The sequence below is a fragment of the Rhinatrema bivittatum genome, chromosome 9, assembly GCF_901001135.1.
Source record: "Rhinatrema bivittatum chromosome 9, aRhiBiv1.1, whole genome shotgun sequence".
NCBI classification, from domain to species: domain Eukaryota; kingdom Metazoa; phylum Chordata; class Amphibia; order Gymnophiona; family Rhinatrematidae; genus Rhinatrema; species Rhinatrema bivittatum.
Window position 1 is genome coordinate 105143035 of NC_042623.1, and position 18335 is coordinate 105161369.

Sequence of the window (18335 nt, forward strand, 5' to 3'; positions counted from 1 at the left end):
ATTTGCTAATTATTAAAGAAAGGTAGACCTAGGGGCGGGTGGGAGAGAACAAAGTCCCAGAGACAGCAGGAGTAAAAGATAAATCAAGACTGGATTGCCTCTTTTTCTTTGCTCATGCCTTTTAAAGGACAAAATACACAGCTGCACTCCCACTCCCACAATTCAACTGCCTAACTCTAACACAAGAGCCCAAGATTTCCACTAATAACAATAACCACCATGCAAAGGAAATCATCATCAAAACTAAAACACTCTCGTCTTACAGAAACTATTATGCCTGTAACGCATCAGCAAGCCTGTCAGCATGCCCTCTCAAACAACGGGCCTGCCATGATCACTAAACATCGGCTGTTGTTGAGCCATGATCACTAACAATTGGAGTTCAATAGTTATGGATATAAAGTTTTAATTGCATACAAGAAAAATATTGAAAAAAAGACATTTTATCGCAAATGATATAGCAGTCCGGGCGGCTCCATTGTTTGAGAGGGCACGCCGACAGGCTTACTGATGCTGGGTTTTATGTGTGTAAATGCATTTTGCGCATGTAAGTGGGCTTTTGAAAATTGCAACAGTAAATGCCATTGAATAGTCAATAGGTTTTGCATACATAAGTGCACTTTAAGTGCATAAATACACTTTGAAAATGTCTACATTTACGCATAGAACTCCTTTGAAAATTATCTCCTTAAGTGTTAAGGTTATCCAGCTACATGTAGCCAGATAATTTTAGGTGAGTATATTTCATCTGGACATTAATTAAACTAAATAACTTTATCCAGGTAACTTCTCTATTTTCCAGCCTTCTGAATATTGGGCTCTTACAAATAAGCAAAAATCCCTTTAACGACACAAGCTGGTTATCTAATATTGCACAGCTCATGACAACAATAACATTAAATTACCAGTATGTAAGTTTGCCAAGAGCATGCAAAAGAAGTTAAGCTCTCAGGACCTTAGCTGACTGGTCTAGACTGATGGATCACTATTAGGAATATGAATCTTAGTTTTCTAAATAAAGAATTGTTTTGCTAGTTTGTGATTCCTCTCTATCTCATTCTACAATGTGTCTGTCTACAACATGCAAGATCAAAGATGCCAAGGTCTTTATTACATTAATACAGAGACATTTTTTACCCAATCATTTAGTATTCTTACCCTACAAGTTAATAATTTCCAAGTTTAGTTTGAGATACTGTAAACTGCATCTTGACACTAATGTAAATATGAAGAGCTTTATTTTTCAAACTATTTTTTTCTCATTGGGATAGAAAAGGAATGCAATTTTTTTTATTTTAAAGAAAGTGGATTTCTTTAACTTCATGAATACAGAATGCTAAAAATTAGAATGATTATTATGTAAGTGAAATTTCAAATATGTTTTGAATTGTCAATGATGGCTTTTGTCTGAGACACACAATAGAAGATCCCCTGTTAACAGCATCTGAGCATCCCTTAAGAATTCATCACTATACCTTTCAGTTGGTTAAATATACTAAAGTACAGCTTGTGTTGTTTGGTAACAGAAAGAAGCATTATTTTATCTGTTGCCAGTCATGCTGAGCTCTCTGAATAGCTTGATGGTGCTAACATAAGAACATAAGAATTGCCATACTGGGTCAGACCAAGGGTCCATCAAGCCCAGTATCGTGTTTCCGACAGTGGCCAATCAAAGTCACAAGTACCTGACAAGTACCCAAACATTAAATAAACCTCAAGCTACAATTGCTTATTAATAGCGGTTCATGGATTTTTCCTAGAGGAACTTATCCAAACTTTTTTTAAACCCAGATATGCAAACTGCTGTAACCACTTCCTCTGGCAATGAATTCCAGAACTTAACTATGCGCTGAGTGAAATAGAAATTTCTTCAGTTTGTTTTAAATGAGCTACTTGCTAACTTCATGGACTGCCCCCTTGTCCTGAGAAAGTAAATAACTGATTTACATTAACTTATTCATGTCCTTTCATGATTTTGTAGACCTCTATCATATCCCCCCCCTCAGTTATCTCTTCTCCAGACTGAATAGCCCTAACTTTGTTAGCCTTACCTCACAGGGCAGCTGTTCAATGCCACTTATTTTGGTCACCCTTCTCTGCACTTTCTCCAGTGCAACTATATCTTTTTTGAGATGTAGCAACCAGAACTGCACACAGTATTCAAGATGTTGTCTCACCACGGAGCAATACAGAAGCATTATGACATCCATCGTTTTATTTGCCATTCCCTTCTTAATAATTTCTAACTGTTTGCTTTTTTGATCACCACAGCACACTGAGCCAACGATTTCAATGTATTATGCACTAAGAACCTTAGATCTCTTTCCTGGGTGGTAACTCCTAAGATAGAACCTAACCAGAGCAAGGATTTTTCCCTATATGCATCATTTTGCACTTGTCCACGTTAAATGTCATCCACCATTTAGAAGCCCAATCTTCCAGTTTCAGAAGGTCCTCCTGCAATTTATCACAATCCGCTTGAGATTTAACTACATAATTTTGTGTCATCTGCAAATTTGATCACCTCACCCCTTTCCAGATCATTTATAAATATATTAAAAAGCACAGATCCCTGAGGCACTCCACTGTTTACCTTTTTCTACTGTGAAAACAGACCATTTAATCCTAGGGATGTGCAGACCAAAAGTTTAAGTTCATAAGTCCATAAGTCGAAAGGGGGTCCCATTTGCAGTCAATATGGACATATGGAGAATTCCATAAGTTGAGTCTATGTCCATATGTGCAAATAAAAATTTAAACCCTCACCCGCCTTAATCCCGCCCCCCCCCCCCCCCCCCCAAGACTTACCAAAACTCCCTGGTGGTCCAGCAGGGTCAGGACGCCATTCCTGAACTCCTTTGCAAGGAGCACGTCACGTCGGCGTCACGTCGGAGTGATGCGGCGTCACGTGATTCCCCTCGGGTTCGCTCCCGGACCCCTCGTTGGGCCCAAAAGGAACTTTTGGCCAGCTTGGAGGGGCCTCCTGACCCCCCCAAGCTGGCAAAAAGTGCCTTTTGGGCCCAACGAGGGGTCCGGGAGCGAACCCGAGGAGAATCACGTGACGTCGGCATGACGCGGCGTCACGTGATTCCCCTCGGGTTCGCTCCGGGACCCCTCGTTGGGCTCAAAAGGAACTTTTGGCCAGCTTGGGGGGGGCATCCTGACCCCCCCAAGCTGGCCAAAAGTGCCTTTTGGGCCCAACGAGGGTTCCGGGAGCGAACCCGAGGGGAATCACGTGACGTCGGAGTGACGCGGCGTCACGTGATTCCCCTTGGGTTCGCTCCGGGACCCCTCGTTGGGCTCAAAAGGCACTTTTGGCCAGCTTGGGGGGGCCTCCTGACCCCCCCAAGCTGGCCAAAAGTGCCTTTTGGGCCCAACGAGGGGTCCGGGAGCGAACCCGAGGGGAATCACGTGACGTCAGCGTGACGCGGCGTCACGTGATTCCCCTCGGGTTCGCTCCCGGACCCCTCCTTGGGCCCAAAAGGCACTTTTGGCCAGCTTGGGGGGGCCTCCTGCCTCAGCATGAATGTATGAGCTTTATCATAAATATCAATTTCCTGAATCTTGCTGGTTAATCACCAGCAAATTCACTGGATTATCTAGACTGGAAATTCTGCGTCTTCTGAAGATTATATCAAGCTAAACACTTTGTAAATGCTATTGCATTTCATTTATTCTAGGTTTTTTTTTTTTGGTTTTTTTTTTTGCTAGGAGAGGTCATAGTAGTCTGTAAAGAAATACATATTAGACCCCGAGGGGAATCGCGTGACGCGGCGTCACGTGATTCCCCTCGGGTTCACTCCCGGACCCCTCGTTGGGCCCAAAAGGAACTTTTGGCCAGCTTGGGGGAGCCTCCTGACCCCCCCAAGCTGGCCAAAAGTGCCTTTTGGGCCCAATGAGGGTTCCGGGAGCGAACCCGAGGGGAATCACGTGACGCCGCGTCACTCTGACGTGACGCCGACGTCACGTGATTCCCCTCGGGTTCGCTCCCGGACCCCTCGTTGGGCTCAAAAGGCACTTTTGGCCAGCTTGGGGGGGTCAGGAGGCCCCCCCATGCTGGCCAAAAGTGCCGTTTGGGTCCAACGAGGGGTCCGGGAGCGGAACCGCGATGGACCACGTGACGTCGGAGTGACGCGGACGTCACGTGATTCCCCACGCGTCCGCTCCCGGACCCTCACGGAACTTTTGGCCAGCTTGGGGAGTTTTGGTAAGTCTTGGGGGGGGGGGGATTAAGGAGGGTGAGGGGTTTAAATTTTTATTTAGATCAACAATCGCGATTTCCAACGTATTCAACATAGCTATGTTGAATAAGTTGGAAATCCGATCGTTTACGCCTCATCATTTTTTAAGTTAAAAAAAAAAATAAGTTGCGTTTTCCATTTAAGTTCAAAACGAATGCACACCCCTATTTAATCCTACTCTGTTTCCTATCTGTTAACCAGTTTGCAATCCATAAAAGAACATCGCCTCTTTTCCCATGACTTTTTAGTTTTCTTAGAAGCCTCTCATGCAGGACTTTGTCAAACGCCTTCTTAAAATCCAAATACACCACATCTACTGGTTCACCTTTGTCCACATGTATATGCACCCCTTTAAAAAAATGTAGGAGGATTGTGAGGCAAGACTTTCCTTGGGTAAATCCATGTTGGCTGTGTCCCATTAAACCACGTCTATCTAAATGTTTTGTGATTTTATTATTTATAACAGTTTCCATTATTTTTCCCAGAACATAAGTCAGGCTCATCAGTCTGTAGTTTCCCGGATCACCCCAGGAGCCCTTTTTAAATTATGGGGTTACATTGACCATCTTCCAATCTTTAGGTACAACAGATTATTTAATGAGAGTTTACAAATTAATTGAAATAGGTCTAAAATTTCATTTTTTTAGTTCTTTCAGAACCCTGGTGTGTATGCCATCCGGTCCAGGTGATTTACTACTCTTCATTTTGTCAATCTGGCCTACCACATCTTCCAGGTTCACCATGATTTATTTTAGTTTATTTGAAACATCACCCTTGAAAACCGTCTCTGGAACAGGTATCTCCCCAACATCCTCGTCAGTAAATGCTGAAGCAAAGAAATTGTTTAATCTTTCCGTGATGGCCTTATCTTCCCTAAGTGCCTCTTTAACCCCTCGATCATCTAATGGTCCAACCAACTCCTTCATAGGCTTTCTGCTTCAGATATATTTAAAAATATTTTTGTGAGATTTTGCTTCTATGGCCAATTTCTTTTCAAATTCTCTCTTAGCCTGTCTTATCAATGTCTTACATTTAACTTACCAGTGCTTACTCTTAATCCTATTTTCTTTTGATGGATCCTTCTTCCAATTTTTGAATGAAAATATTTTGGGTAAAATAGCCTCTTTCACTTCACTTTTTAGCCATGCTAGCAACCATTTGACCTTCCTTCCACCTTTGTTAATGCAAGGAATACATATGGACTGTGGTTTTAGGATGTTTTGTTTGTTTTTAACAATTTCCACACCTGTTGCAGACTTTTTACCTTTGTAGCTGCACCTTTCAATTTTTATTTTTTATGTATTTATTTATTTTTTACTGTTTTTCTCATTTTATCAAAGTTTCCCTTTTGAAAGTTTATTGCTACAGTCATGGATTTACTTACTGCCCCCCTTCCAGTCATTAATTCAAATTTGATCATATTATGATCACTATTGCCAGGCGGCCTCACTACCGTTACCTTTCTCACCAAATCCTGCTCTCCACTAAGAATTAGATCTAAAATTGCTCCCTCTCTCATTGGTTCCTGAACCAATTGCTCCATAATTCTTTCATTTATTCCATCCAGGAACTTTCTCTCTCTCGCATGTCCTGATGTTTCACTTACCCAGTCAATATTGGGGTAATTGAAATCTCCTATTAATACTGCACTACCAATTTGGTTACCTTCCCTAATTTCTCTTAGCATTTCACGGTCTATCTCACCATCTTGGCCAGGTGGACAGTAGTATACTCCTATCACTATACTCTTCCCCAACAAGTAAGGGATTTCTACCCATAAAGATTTGATTGTGTATTTAGTCTCATGCAGGATCTTTATCCTGTTGGACTCTGCCAACCTGGACATAAAGCACCACCAAGATGCTCCTCTCTTTCATTGTGATATAATTTGTACCCCGGTATAGCACTATCCCATTGGTTATCCTCTTTCCACCATGTCTCTGAGATGCCAATTTGGGGGCCTGAGAAGGCAAAGTAAAAGGAGACTGGCCAGGGGAGCAGGGAGAGAGGAAGGAAGGGACATTCTTACAATGTACTTCTAGGGAAATTCTGCTCAAAATATTTAAAACTCTACATCTTTAACTAATAAATTTTTTCTATATTATATTTTAAATGAATTACTTAAAGATTGTCATGTATATTGTGCTATTTTAACCAATATAAAGTTTGCAGAATTTTCAATTTATTTGCGCAGAATTCCCCCAGGAATAGGTAGCTCATTCCATATACAAGGACCAGCCAGAGATAGAGCTCATGTATGTACTTTATTTAAGTGTGCTAATTTTGGTATGGAATTGCTAGTTGTCCTTGGTAATTTGCTCTTAAACTATGTTGTGACGTCTGCAGCCGAAGTGAGGCATTAAATCATTCATTTTTATCATTAAAAATAGCTTTATGAATTAAACATAGGCACTTAAACTGAACTCTAAAAGATACTGGGAGCCAATGTAAATATTTTAAGACTGGTGTAATATGATCATACTTTTTCAAACCCAATAAAACCCTTGCAGCTGCATTTTACAATAATTGCAATGGATGGAGAGTGCATTGTGGGAGACCTACAAAGAGAGCATTGCAGTAGTCTATTTTGCAAACAGTAAGGACTGCAGGACAGCGGTCAGGCCAAAGAGGAGAACTTTGTACTGGTAGTGGGTAGAATGCACCTTAAAACGAAGATAGCACCAATAGGAACAATGGATGGGTATGTGCAGGTAAACATCCTGTAAGTAAGTTTAGGGGTGCAGGGACCTGTCTGCAACAGGACACTTCCAGTTTCCCTCCCACTTCACGATCCTACATTCAGGAAAAAGACATGTTCTCAGAATTAAACATATTTATCAGATTTGGTAGGATTTATAATTTATAAGATAACAATTCCTGTCTCTAACATCCTAGCCACTAAGTACCAGTTTACCCTAAAGAAAGTTATATACCATGGGTGGTTTCAAACATGCCATAAGTCTTAGCCTGCTTAATATATTAATACCTATGGCTAGCATACTTACACCCTGGTCCCAACTTCAGGCGATATCCCTCTGTTCACCTCTGAAGCAGATGCTGATTGGAGGTCTGGAGAATGTGGGCAGGGGAGAAGGCTTGCATCTGGGTCTGGGGTGGGCAGAGCTACTGGGCTGCTTTCGGCTTGCTTCCAGTTCTGGTACTAGCAAAGCTGCTGGGCTGCTCTCGGCCTCTCACCATCTCAGACTCTGTGCCACTGTCCAACCCTAAGCAGTGTGTCTCTTCTCTCCAGTCTCCTGGCCATACCTAGTCTTCTCCCTCCTCAATAGCAGGTGGTGCTGGGCTGCTTTGGGTTTTCTCCATTTCTCCTTATTTGCCCCACTGTCTTATACTATCCAGCTGATAAATATGCATAAGAATGTAGTACGTGATGGGTCTTTGCTGCATTGCAGGTCTTTTCCCCCCTACTATTTTTCTTCGGGGGGAGGGGGGGGTTCCTGCCACATATGCCACAATCAGCATTTTATCAGTTTCAAAGTGCTCTCCCTTCATCCAAGGGTGGCGGGGGGGGGGGGGGGGCCTTCTGACCTTTGGAGTTCCCTTGGCCAGTCCATGACTCCTGCTTATCAGCTTAAGTGGCTGCATTGACCCTCTGCCTTGGTTTTATTTACACAGGCTCTTACAAACAGGCAAATCTTGATACGCATCCTTCAGTGTTGGTCTACATTTCTCATCTAGGAAAAGTTTCTTTTCTTTAACTGTGACTGTTTTTTGGTCTGTCAGTATATTTGTCTGCATCCTTCTTGGCTATTATGATTCATATTTGGTGCTTTCAGTGATATAAAACATGGGATATCTCCCTACAATCCTTGGAGGTTCAAAGCACACAACCAATTTGTTCTTCTGAATGTATGATAGAATTGCGCTGAGGGCAATCATTTTGCATTTCTCTCAACATATGTGCTTATTCAGATATCTGAGATCTAGAATAGGCCACAATCCCCCCAATTTCTTGAGGATAAGTAAGTACCTGGAGTAAAAAACCCCAGGTATGCTAAGACACCATCGTCCATTGCTGCAGGAGTGATTGAACTTCTAGGTAAAGCTGCAGCAAGTACGATGGATCCAGCTGAAGCAGTAAATAATGTAGAAGAGATGATAGCAGACAGAAACGCAAGCAGTACCCATACTGCATTATGTGGACTCAAAGGTCAATGATTATTTGGCACCATTTGTTCTAGAAAAATTGGGCCAGAAGTAATAGATGTGGATTAGTCGAGGGGATCAAAAGGTTGGTCCAGCCTTAGACTGGGCCAGTTGATTGGTTTTTGGTTGATGGTATTCCCTTTGTCTACCTAATTGAAAGAGGTTGTTGACGCTGAGCTGGGAGAGCTTGTGGATGGCTTTGCTGGTAAGACTGGAATGGTCATCTGTGGAAATAAGGTCATTTATAGTGCTAGAACAGCCAACTCGGAGCAGATGGTTGGTTGAGGCCTGTCTAGAGGGATTGAACTGTCACATTTTGGTCCTTTATCTGCCCAACCATCTCATAGCTTTTCTCCAAAAAGATTGCCTCTGAGAAAGAGAAGATCCACGAGTTTTTCATGTAATTCCTCTCTAATGATGCTGGCCCTAAGCCATGCATCATGCTTTAATAGATAATGCATAAATGGTAACCACACCCATTCCCCATTTAGAGTATATTATTGAACAATGTAACCGTATAATAATGGCACCCTATGGATAATTGAGAAACCACATATTTGTGCCTGACTGTAAACCGTTGTGATGGTGCTCTACTATACGACGGTATAGAAACGTTTTAAATAAATAAAATGCAGAGGTTCATGAGATGGAATCATAAGCTTCATAGACTGAACGGAAGAAGTGTCTGATGCTCTCTTCCACGTGCAAGAATGGTTAAGGGTAGTGTAAGGAGTCTTCATCTTTTTGGAGGATAGGTTTCAATTTTTGGAGAGAGTCGAGGATATATTGGACCATATAAAATTGATGAATGGTGATGTGTGCAGTCAGCATGGAAGCCAGATATACTTCCTTGCCAAAGTGGTCTACAAACCAGTGGTCCTTCTCTGGTAGGGAACTGGAATGGATTTGTATTCTCTTTGTTGGGTTTTTTTTTGTTTGTTTGTGTTTGTTTTTATTTTTTAAATTGCTGACTCAAACCACCACCAAGTTGTGCTGTAATTGCACCACACTAAACACAAGAGATTGTTGTATCCTGCACTTCAGGTCCAACTTTCTTGCAATTGGTGTGACAGAGATAGGCGTTTCCCACATTCTGATTTGCAGGATATTTAGAATGGTGTGTATAGGTAAAGCTACTTGTTCAGACAGGTATCAAGAATTTGCAGCAGCCTTAGTATTTTAAAGCAGGGTTCTGTATCCTTACGAACATGAGCACAGATGTTTGCTCCCATTTTCTCAATGAACTTTGAGCATGTAAGGGCTTCTGGAGGAGATGTATATTCTGGTGGCTCTGGCTGAGGATAAGCTGTCAAGTCCTCATCTGAACCCAAAGTTACTAGGTCACTCACCCAGAAAGCACAGTTGCTTACCTGTAACAGGTATTCTCCCAGGACAGCAGGATGTAGTCCTCGCATATGGGTGACATCACCGGACAGAGCCCTATCATAGAAAACCTCTCCGTCAAAGTTTCTAGAACTTTGACTGGCACACTGAGCAGTGTCATGATGCATCTTTACTGGAGGAAAGATGACACAAATTCTTAGCTGAAGAACACATAGTAATCTCTTCTGCATTGATGAATACTTTGTGCCTGAGCCATAAGAACATAAGAACATGCCATTCTGGGTCAGACCAAGGGTCCATCAAGCCTAGCATCCTGTTTCCAACAGTGGCCAATCCAAGTCATAAGAACCTGGCAAGTACCCAAAAACTAAGTCTATTTCATGTTACCATTGCTAGTAATAGCAGTGGCTATTTTCTAAATCAACTTAATTAATAGCAGGTAATGGACTTCTCCTCCAACAACTTATCCAATCCTTTTTAAACAACTATACTAACTGCACTAACCACATCCTCTGGCAACAAATTCCAGAGTTTAATTGTGCGTTGAGTAAAAATGAACTTTCTCCAATTAGTTTTAAATGTGCCACATGCTAACTTCATGGAGTGCCCACTAGTCTTTCTGTTATCCGAAAGAATAAATAACCGATTCACATCTACCCGTTCTAGACCTCTCATGATTTTAAACACCTCTATCATATCCCCCCTCAGCTGTCTCTTCTCCAAGCTGAAAAGTCCTAACCTCTTTAGTCTTTCCTCATAGGGGAGCTGTTTCCATTCCTCTTATCATTTTGGTAGCCCTTCTCTGTACCTTCTCCATCACAATTATATCTTTTTTGAGATGCGGCTACCAGAATTGTATACAGTTTTCAAGGTGCGGTCTCACCATGGAGCGATACAGAGGCATTATGACATTTTCCGTTTTATTCACCATTCCTGAATATGAATATACTCCAAAATTTGGGGGTATTTTAATTGGAAGCTAAGGGCCTCATTTTCTAAAGTATCGCAGGCCTGCGATACTTTAGAAAACTGCGCTAATGGGGGGCGGGGTCAAAGCGGGGGGGTGGTCCTGTGCTGCCGGTTTCGCACCCAATAGCGCCAACATAGAAGGTGTAGCTATTGGGTGCGAAGTAGGACGCGAAAAGGCCCTTACCTTTTCGCCGTACGTGGCGTCTTCGCAGAATCGGCCCCGGTGATGCCCCGACTCCTCCTCTTCCGAGACCGACTCTGCCCCGATTCAGGTAGCGCAGGCGTGCGCTACCTTCGCAGGCTATCGCAGGCTTGCGCTAACAGTGCAAGCCTGCAATAGCCTTGGTAAATAAGGCCCTATGTTTGGTCTCTTCCATTTGGAACAAACTGAAAAAGGTTTCATTTGCTGCATTTTTGGCAGTCATTAAAAGTGAATCCATATCGCTCCTGTTTTACCTGTAGAAGTCCCTTTTGCAAATTGCACCCACAGAGAACAATAATGAGCATCCCCAAAATTTCCTTTTGAAAATCCTGCCTGCATGCAGAATGTGGGTACGTGACAACTGTATTGAAGTATGTTCAAATTATGTACAGGTAATTTTACACAGAGATTCACGTGTTGTGAGTGTATACATAGATTTGTTCCAAAATGCCATATTGTCTCTGATGAATACCAGATTTGAACCTTCTAAAGATGAAATGTCTTTCTTACAACTAACCAATTGTTTATTCTAATGAGGAATGTTTCTGGATGGCACCCAGAGTGTGGTCACCCAAATGGTGAATGCACCCAATCAGTGATGTCTCCATTTTTGCCAACAGTGCCCATACCTGCCCCAGAGACATCAGGGGATGGGCTGAGCAATGCAGAGAGGGAGAAACTGACCAAGGTTGGGGGTCAAAGGGGGCACTAATTATTGCAAGGGAGGCAGAGGTGTTCTCCCTTTGCAAATTTATTTGGTATCCCATGTAAAAAACTTACACCTGTAAGTTTACTCTTGCAAAATGATATGCAAATTCAAGGTTAATGAGCTGCTGTGATGCAAAATGATATATCGCAGCTCATTAACTATGTTCACAATGCTAAAATGCGTGCATAATGGCCTTTGCAGGTGTAGTCAATGAGATATAGTTTTCCTTTTGGCAAAGTTGTCCTTAGAAAATTATTGGGCATATGTTTTCTACTGGGCTTAGTTGCACACAAGTCCTGGTAGAATACTTATACACATAAAATGTCAACTTTTATATGCAATTCAACACACTTTAGTACATGGACCTCTAGAATTGCTAATATCATTTAATGGACAATATTGGGAACTTTATTTTAATCACAATTTTCTCCCAGTTTTTCTTGCCCATCTCTAACTCTAGAAGATTGTCATATTGGAGTAGTTTCTATATTTGTTGTTTCATAGGGATCAGGAACTACAACACTTGTTTGGAAGGTTTCATAGGCCAAGTTATTATTTACAACATTACAGTGGTGTGACCTGTCAGTATTGAAAGCAATGTACTAATGGTCTGTTTATTTTATTTGCAGGTATTGCTGCTGGGATAGCATCTAGTCTTCTTGGCTTATTGCTACCAATTCTAAGCATCTTTGTCTACCTGGAATTCTGAATGTAGCTGGATTAATTTTGCCCATAGTCGTGCAAAGGATTTTCTTCAAATCTGTGAGGACCATACATCTTTTTTGACGCCTGTGGCACCATTCTAAGCCAAATAAATTACACATTTAAAAAAAGGCCCTATTGATTTGATATGAACTTAAAGAGGATAGAGGCATTGAGGAACTCCTTGGTTGAGTGAATTATCTTCAGAAAGCATATACATTTTTTAACTTGTTCCAATATGCCTTATACAACACTTCCACTGATCTTTGACAGTTGCATGTTTCGGTCTAATGGGGCAAGTTGCAGCATTAAAATACATTAATCTAGGCTGTACAATGAAAGTAAAACCACCATCCATAGGTGCTTTAACTTTAAGAACAAATTGTGAAATATAATAGAGATTGAAAATGTTGATTGTATGTGGTAAATCTTAGAGTAACTATGTCTGTACTATCCTATATGTTTTGTGTACTGCATATTTTTTGAAAGGCTCCTGTCATTTATGAAGATTCAGGTTTATAGAGATACAGTCTGATCAAAAACATTTAATTCAGTTTTAATGACAATGACTGAATATATAGGAAGCATTTTTAAAAACCAGATAATACAGTAATTTTAGTATTTAGTATATAAAAGGAATGTAATTTATTGAAAATTTAAAACCAAATCTGAATTATACAAAAGATAAACTATGTCCCACAAATGAAACCAAGCTCACAGGCCACTTAAGGCCACATAGCTTCATATCCAGGGGTACAGGCTGAGCAGGCCCTAGGTTTACCTTCTTGCATACAGACAGAAGGAACCCTGCTTTGGTTAAACTCAATGGAGACATCTGAGCTACCTCTCTCTGCATGCAAAAGGGGAAAAAGCAGGAGTGGCTCAAGTTCTCCCCTGAACATGGAGCTGTCTAGTCACTCTACTTAAAGGACTTTTGATGTTGTCAACTCCAAAAGCAAAAGTCAAGCAACTTAAGAATGACAGGAGAGCTTCTAGAGTAAATATTGATCTCCTTATCGCTCTAACACCATTTATTAATAGTTATAAATTATTGGAAACTGTGTTTTTTGTTTCTTCTGAAGCTCTTATTAAAATATAGCAGTAATCAAAGGTAGAACCAGAGGTCCTGATTTACTAAGCCTGTTCTCCCATTCTGTGCCAGAGTTTGCCAAGAGGTTTTATTTTTCATAGTTGTATTTTTTTCCCATTTAAAGCGGCCCATAGTATGAATTTCCTACTTAGTGTCAAGTTGACTTATGATAGCCGACACAACAACTTATAGAACTCAATAGAAGTACGTAAGGTGTTTTTTTTAAAGCTTAGTGGCATCTAAAGAAGCTATTGTGGAATCTGTGACCTCAGTTGGAGTGATTTATCTATTAATATTTTAAGTCAGTTTGTCTAGGAAACAAACCAGCACTTATAGATTCTAAGGATTTCAGCACTTCAACTGCTCAAAATTATAATTGGAAACACTAAGTCACTTTGAATGTAGTAAATAACAGATTTCATTTTTTCATTTGCTGGTGTAAAATATACACCATAATATATATTGCACCTTATTCTTCATTTTAGTCCATATAAACAGAAAGAACTATCTACACGTTATTATTTTAACAAAGGCTGCATGAATTGTATTCAACAAGTTGAACATATTTATTTTCTAAAATTACATTTAGCTACTGTCATTATATAACTTTATAATATCTCCAGTAGACTCTACTTCAGTCCCTTTTAACATGAAATATCCAAACTAAAAAAAAATATTAAAAAAAAAAAGCTTTTTCTGTTGCAGATAGAGATTTGTCTATATGAAGGCCTAATGCAATGACAAAATGTAATAGAACTGGGTATTGTTTAAGAGTGTGACATTGTTCTAATAGTCTAGTGTTGCAATGACTGTGCTAAGGATGTTCGTTTATGTGGTGCGGTAATAAAAGCTGTGAAGGTGCTAGTGAAAAACACACCCAAATTGTTTCTTGAAAGTTATCGTGAACCTCCCTATCCCCCCCTCCCCCCTCCCCCCATATTTTTCAAAGCCACCCAGATTTGGAAACAACAAACACAGGAAAAATAATGCTTTTGTTCTGACTGTGTCTGTCGTGTTTTTTAGGTTCAAGAAATGCTCATTATTCGGTGTTCATTCTTTTTTTTTTTTTTCCATTGTGTTATGTGATTTCTGTTCAAGTATGAATGTTGAAGAAACAGTAATACTGATCAGCTGACTCCAGTAACAGTGCAATTTCCAATGCTTTGAGACTTATAAGCTTTGAATCACATTAGCACAACCTTGCTAGCAAATTAGAGATAGATTTTATCTTTTTAGAACAGATATTGTAAAGGTCCTTACTAATATTATAAGCATAAAGCAAGACTAGATTGCTACTTTACATCTTTTTCTTTTATTTGTATAATTTTTGTACTATATATTTACATGTAAAGATTTTAGTGTATTCATTCAGAGAAATATCAATAATAATATTTGGTTTCCTTTGAATTATTTGTTACAAAATGGAACTTTTTTAAATAGACTAAAGTGGAAGTTTCCTTCTAAGAAAATTTCAAAAGTATTACACTAGTATTGCGTTTCATAAAATGTATAATTATTTGAAATAAACTAGCTGTCTTAATGTATGAAGTATGTTTCTGTATTTATAAGTCATGCTTAGATGGAGTTAGTTCATCCTCTTTTTGACCAATGACAATCCAGAGAAAACTATATGGGTTTTCATTGGTCAAACACAGAATGCCACAGGATGATCTACCTACCTCTAAACTAGGCAAAAGTTCAGACAGCACGCAATAGTCAAAGAAGTGATGTTATCCCTTTTCATGCTGCTCCATCTTATGGAATGGTTTTATAAAGCAAATCAAGGTTTAAATTACTGACGGTCAGGGACAGAATAGTAACCACCTTCTGGGAAAATAGAAAGACATGCAATAACCTATGGATGATTAAAAAGTCATTTTATTCAAAAAGAAAAAAAGACAATTCAGAAACAACCAAGCATGGTATTATTAAACCAATAGCACTAGAATTTTTTTTTTTTACAATGCTAGTAGCTTGATAATTCTTTGCCCTATTGTTTTTAAACTGTTATCTATTGAATAAAATAGCATTTCAAACATTGCACCCTATTCTGTGAGCTTGGACTTTTCCTGAGAGAGTGTGCAGTTTGCAGTTTGAATCTAAACCAGCACTGTTTGGGATGTGAGGTGTTCCATTGCTGATTTAGTAAATATAACAGGAATTGTTGCTTTTATAGGACAGTTATAGTTTGTGTGGCAGATTTCTAGTACTAAAGTAATCTAATTGTCTACAACTCTTAAAGCCATTATAGAGCTATAACATATAAAGAATTTTAAAGTTTTAAGTTGTAAAAAAATTATAAATTCCATTTATAGTCTTTGAGTATTCTTCAAGAAATATTTTTTTTCTCAGCAGTTTCCTCCTACTCCTTTGGGTTTCCAGCTCAATCAATTCTGGACTCTAGTGAGCTGTGGTACCAGAAGCCTTCATTTGCAGTTACCCTGGCATTTCCCCATTTTATAACTTTTCCTGTCATCTAGCTCACACATCATAGCAACTGTCCTTAGGTAGGATTCCTTCTGGAATCTGATACATGTGCATCCTGAATCTGGCCACAAGGTGTCAGCATTGTGTGATGGTTGAGATCCCCCCCCCCCCCCCCCCCCCCTCACAGGGCCTGTAAACGCTACCTCTGCAGCAACCCTGCTTCAGCCAGTCTAAAGAGCAGAAGCCAGGTTTGGAAAATTAATCCTGTTTTTTTGCATGGTAAAGCACAGAATTGCCACTGAGCCACCAAAATAAGCTAACTAAGATCTTTTTAAACACAATTAGTTATATTATGTTATTCACTATTCATGTCTAACTTCAGAGGACTAGATTCGCCCAATTTGAGGACCGAAAGGAGGTTGCAGGAATAGCTATTCTGGAAGGCAAGTTAATTTTAAAAATTGTTATTTAGAGCAGGAGCAGAGCCAATGCCGGAAGACAAATAGTGGTAAACTGGGTAATAATGAGCATACAGTGAAGCATTTGGGATCCACCTCATCCTGAGATACAGATTGAATTAGTTGCTTTATTTTCTGATTATCCCATTTTAGATTTTTAAAGTCACTCAGATGTGAGTAAACTACACTGAGTATGTGCAGGCCATGACATTAATGCTAACTAAAGACAAAAAGCCAAACTACCTGCCAGAATTTCAGTCTTCAGTCTGCCAATTTGCATACTGTCTGAAAAACGTATTACCCCAGTTCCCTATGATTTAATGGGGGAGAACCCAAGCACTCACACCCATGAAATTATAGTTATTACATACAGGGCAAACACTATCATCAGTAGCTTTGAAAGATAGAAATTGTTATGTACTGCAGTCTTTATAAGCAACCATTTATGCAAACCTCATCTTTACCTATCACTGTATTTGATAAAGAACTGCCTTAATCATACGGGGATAATGCCCTGCTCAGATAATTAAATATGCCTTTCTATGAATTTCATGAAGCGCATTCCACTTTGCCATTTTAAGGTGGCCTGACAGCTCAGCTGAGCTTAAACCAAAAGAAGGGGTTAAGTGCAATGTTGCCCTATCTCCCTCTACCAGGGCACTTTCACCAGACAATCTCCTGAAACAGAAAACTAAAAAAGCATTGTCTCATCCGGCCAACTATATAAACACGCTTAATATCCATACATTTCATCAAATACGTTATAGCAATACTTTCATACCACTCACTGCACAAGGAGCTCTTTGCTGAAGTTCTGTGGTGCTACATAAGCTCTCAGGATGTTGCACCTGCAGCCAGCCCTGGATTAACCATTAAGCAAAATAAACACGTGCACAGGGCACCGAGGGAAAGGGGGCACCACAGAGTGCTGAAAATTTGCATTTTCCTGTTGTGCCCTATAGGTATAGGTAAATAATTTGCTTATATTTCTTACAGTTATCTAGTGTTAAATGAATAATTTAAAAAGGATGACCTGGAAGAAAACTGAATTTTTTAGCTCTTATTTCATCTTGAGCACTTATTGAGCCTTAATGTCTTGTCAGTTAAGCAATGGAAGGGGGAGGGGGCACCATTGTCCATTGTTGAGCTGTCCTTAGGGCATCGGTTGTCCTTAATCCGGCCCTGCCTGCAGCAGTCCCTTCCCCTCTACCTCTTCCTCTGGATCCCAGTCTTCTGCCTTCTCTGGCCAGGATAGATGGAAATGAACTCAAATGTGTAATAAGAACATAAGAAGATAAGAACATGCCATACTGGGTCAGACCAAGGGTCCATCAAGCCCAGCATCCTGAGTCCAAAAGTGGCCAATCCAAGTCACAAGTACCTGGCAAGTACCCAAACTTTGGATAGATCTTCAGCTACTATTGCTTATTAACTACAGTAATAGCGGTTTATGGATTTTTTCCTCTAGGAACTTATCCAAACCTGTTTTTAAACCCAGTTACACTAACTGCTGTAACCACATCCTCTGGCAATGAATCCCAGAGCTAAATATAAAGCACACAATAAACATATTACTGACTTTCATCGGCATAAGGGTATTGAATTCTCCTGTGTGGTCTACAGAGTAAAACTTGCTTTTCTGCAGCCCAAATCTGCTGCTGCTGGTGCTTACACTACTGCAGCCATCACCACCACATGCTGATGCCAGCCATGTCAGTAGCCACGCTCCTGTGAGAGAGGGGGCAGAGTCCCTGGGGTGGGTAGGAAAGAGTAGCAGCAGCTGCTGCTACGTTTGCAGGTCCTCCTTCTGTTTCTCCTTTCCACGTCCAGAAGTGACTCAGACCCCCAATGGCATGGGGGGGGGCTAAAGAACCACACACTCGCTTTATCTTTATACCCACCACTGGAAGTCGGAGATCTCAGAATATCTCTGATTTCTTTGACAAATTTAGGCTTTGCCTTTATGGTGCCTCTATAGCCATTTTGGTACCTCTCCCCTCTCCTGCTCAATGCTGAATATAATCACACG

General features: G+C 40.4%; 1 protein-coding gene across 1 annotated transcript in view; it reads left to right on the forward strand.

The window, feature by feature from the left end:
• The window catches only part of CNTN1 (contactin 1), a 295655-nt gene extending 277957 nt beyond the window's left edge, over positions 1-17698 (forward strand). Inside the window, exon 22 of the mRNA XM_029616197.1 lies at positions 12259-17698. Within this exon, the coding sequence (XP_029472057.1) occupies positions 12259-12338 (80 nt within the window). The 3' untranslated portion in view covers positions 12339-17698. The remainder of the gene's footprint in view (positions 1-12258) is intronic.
• Positions 17699-18335: the final 637 nt, after the last annotated feature.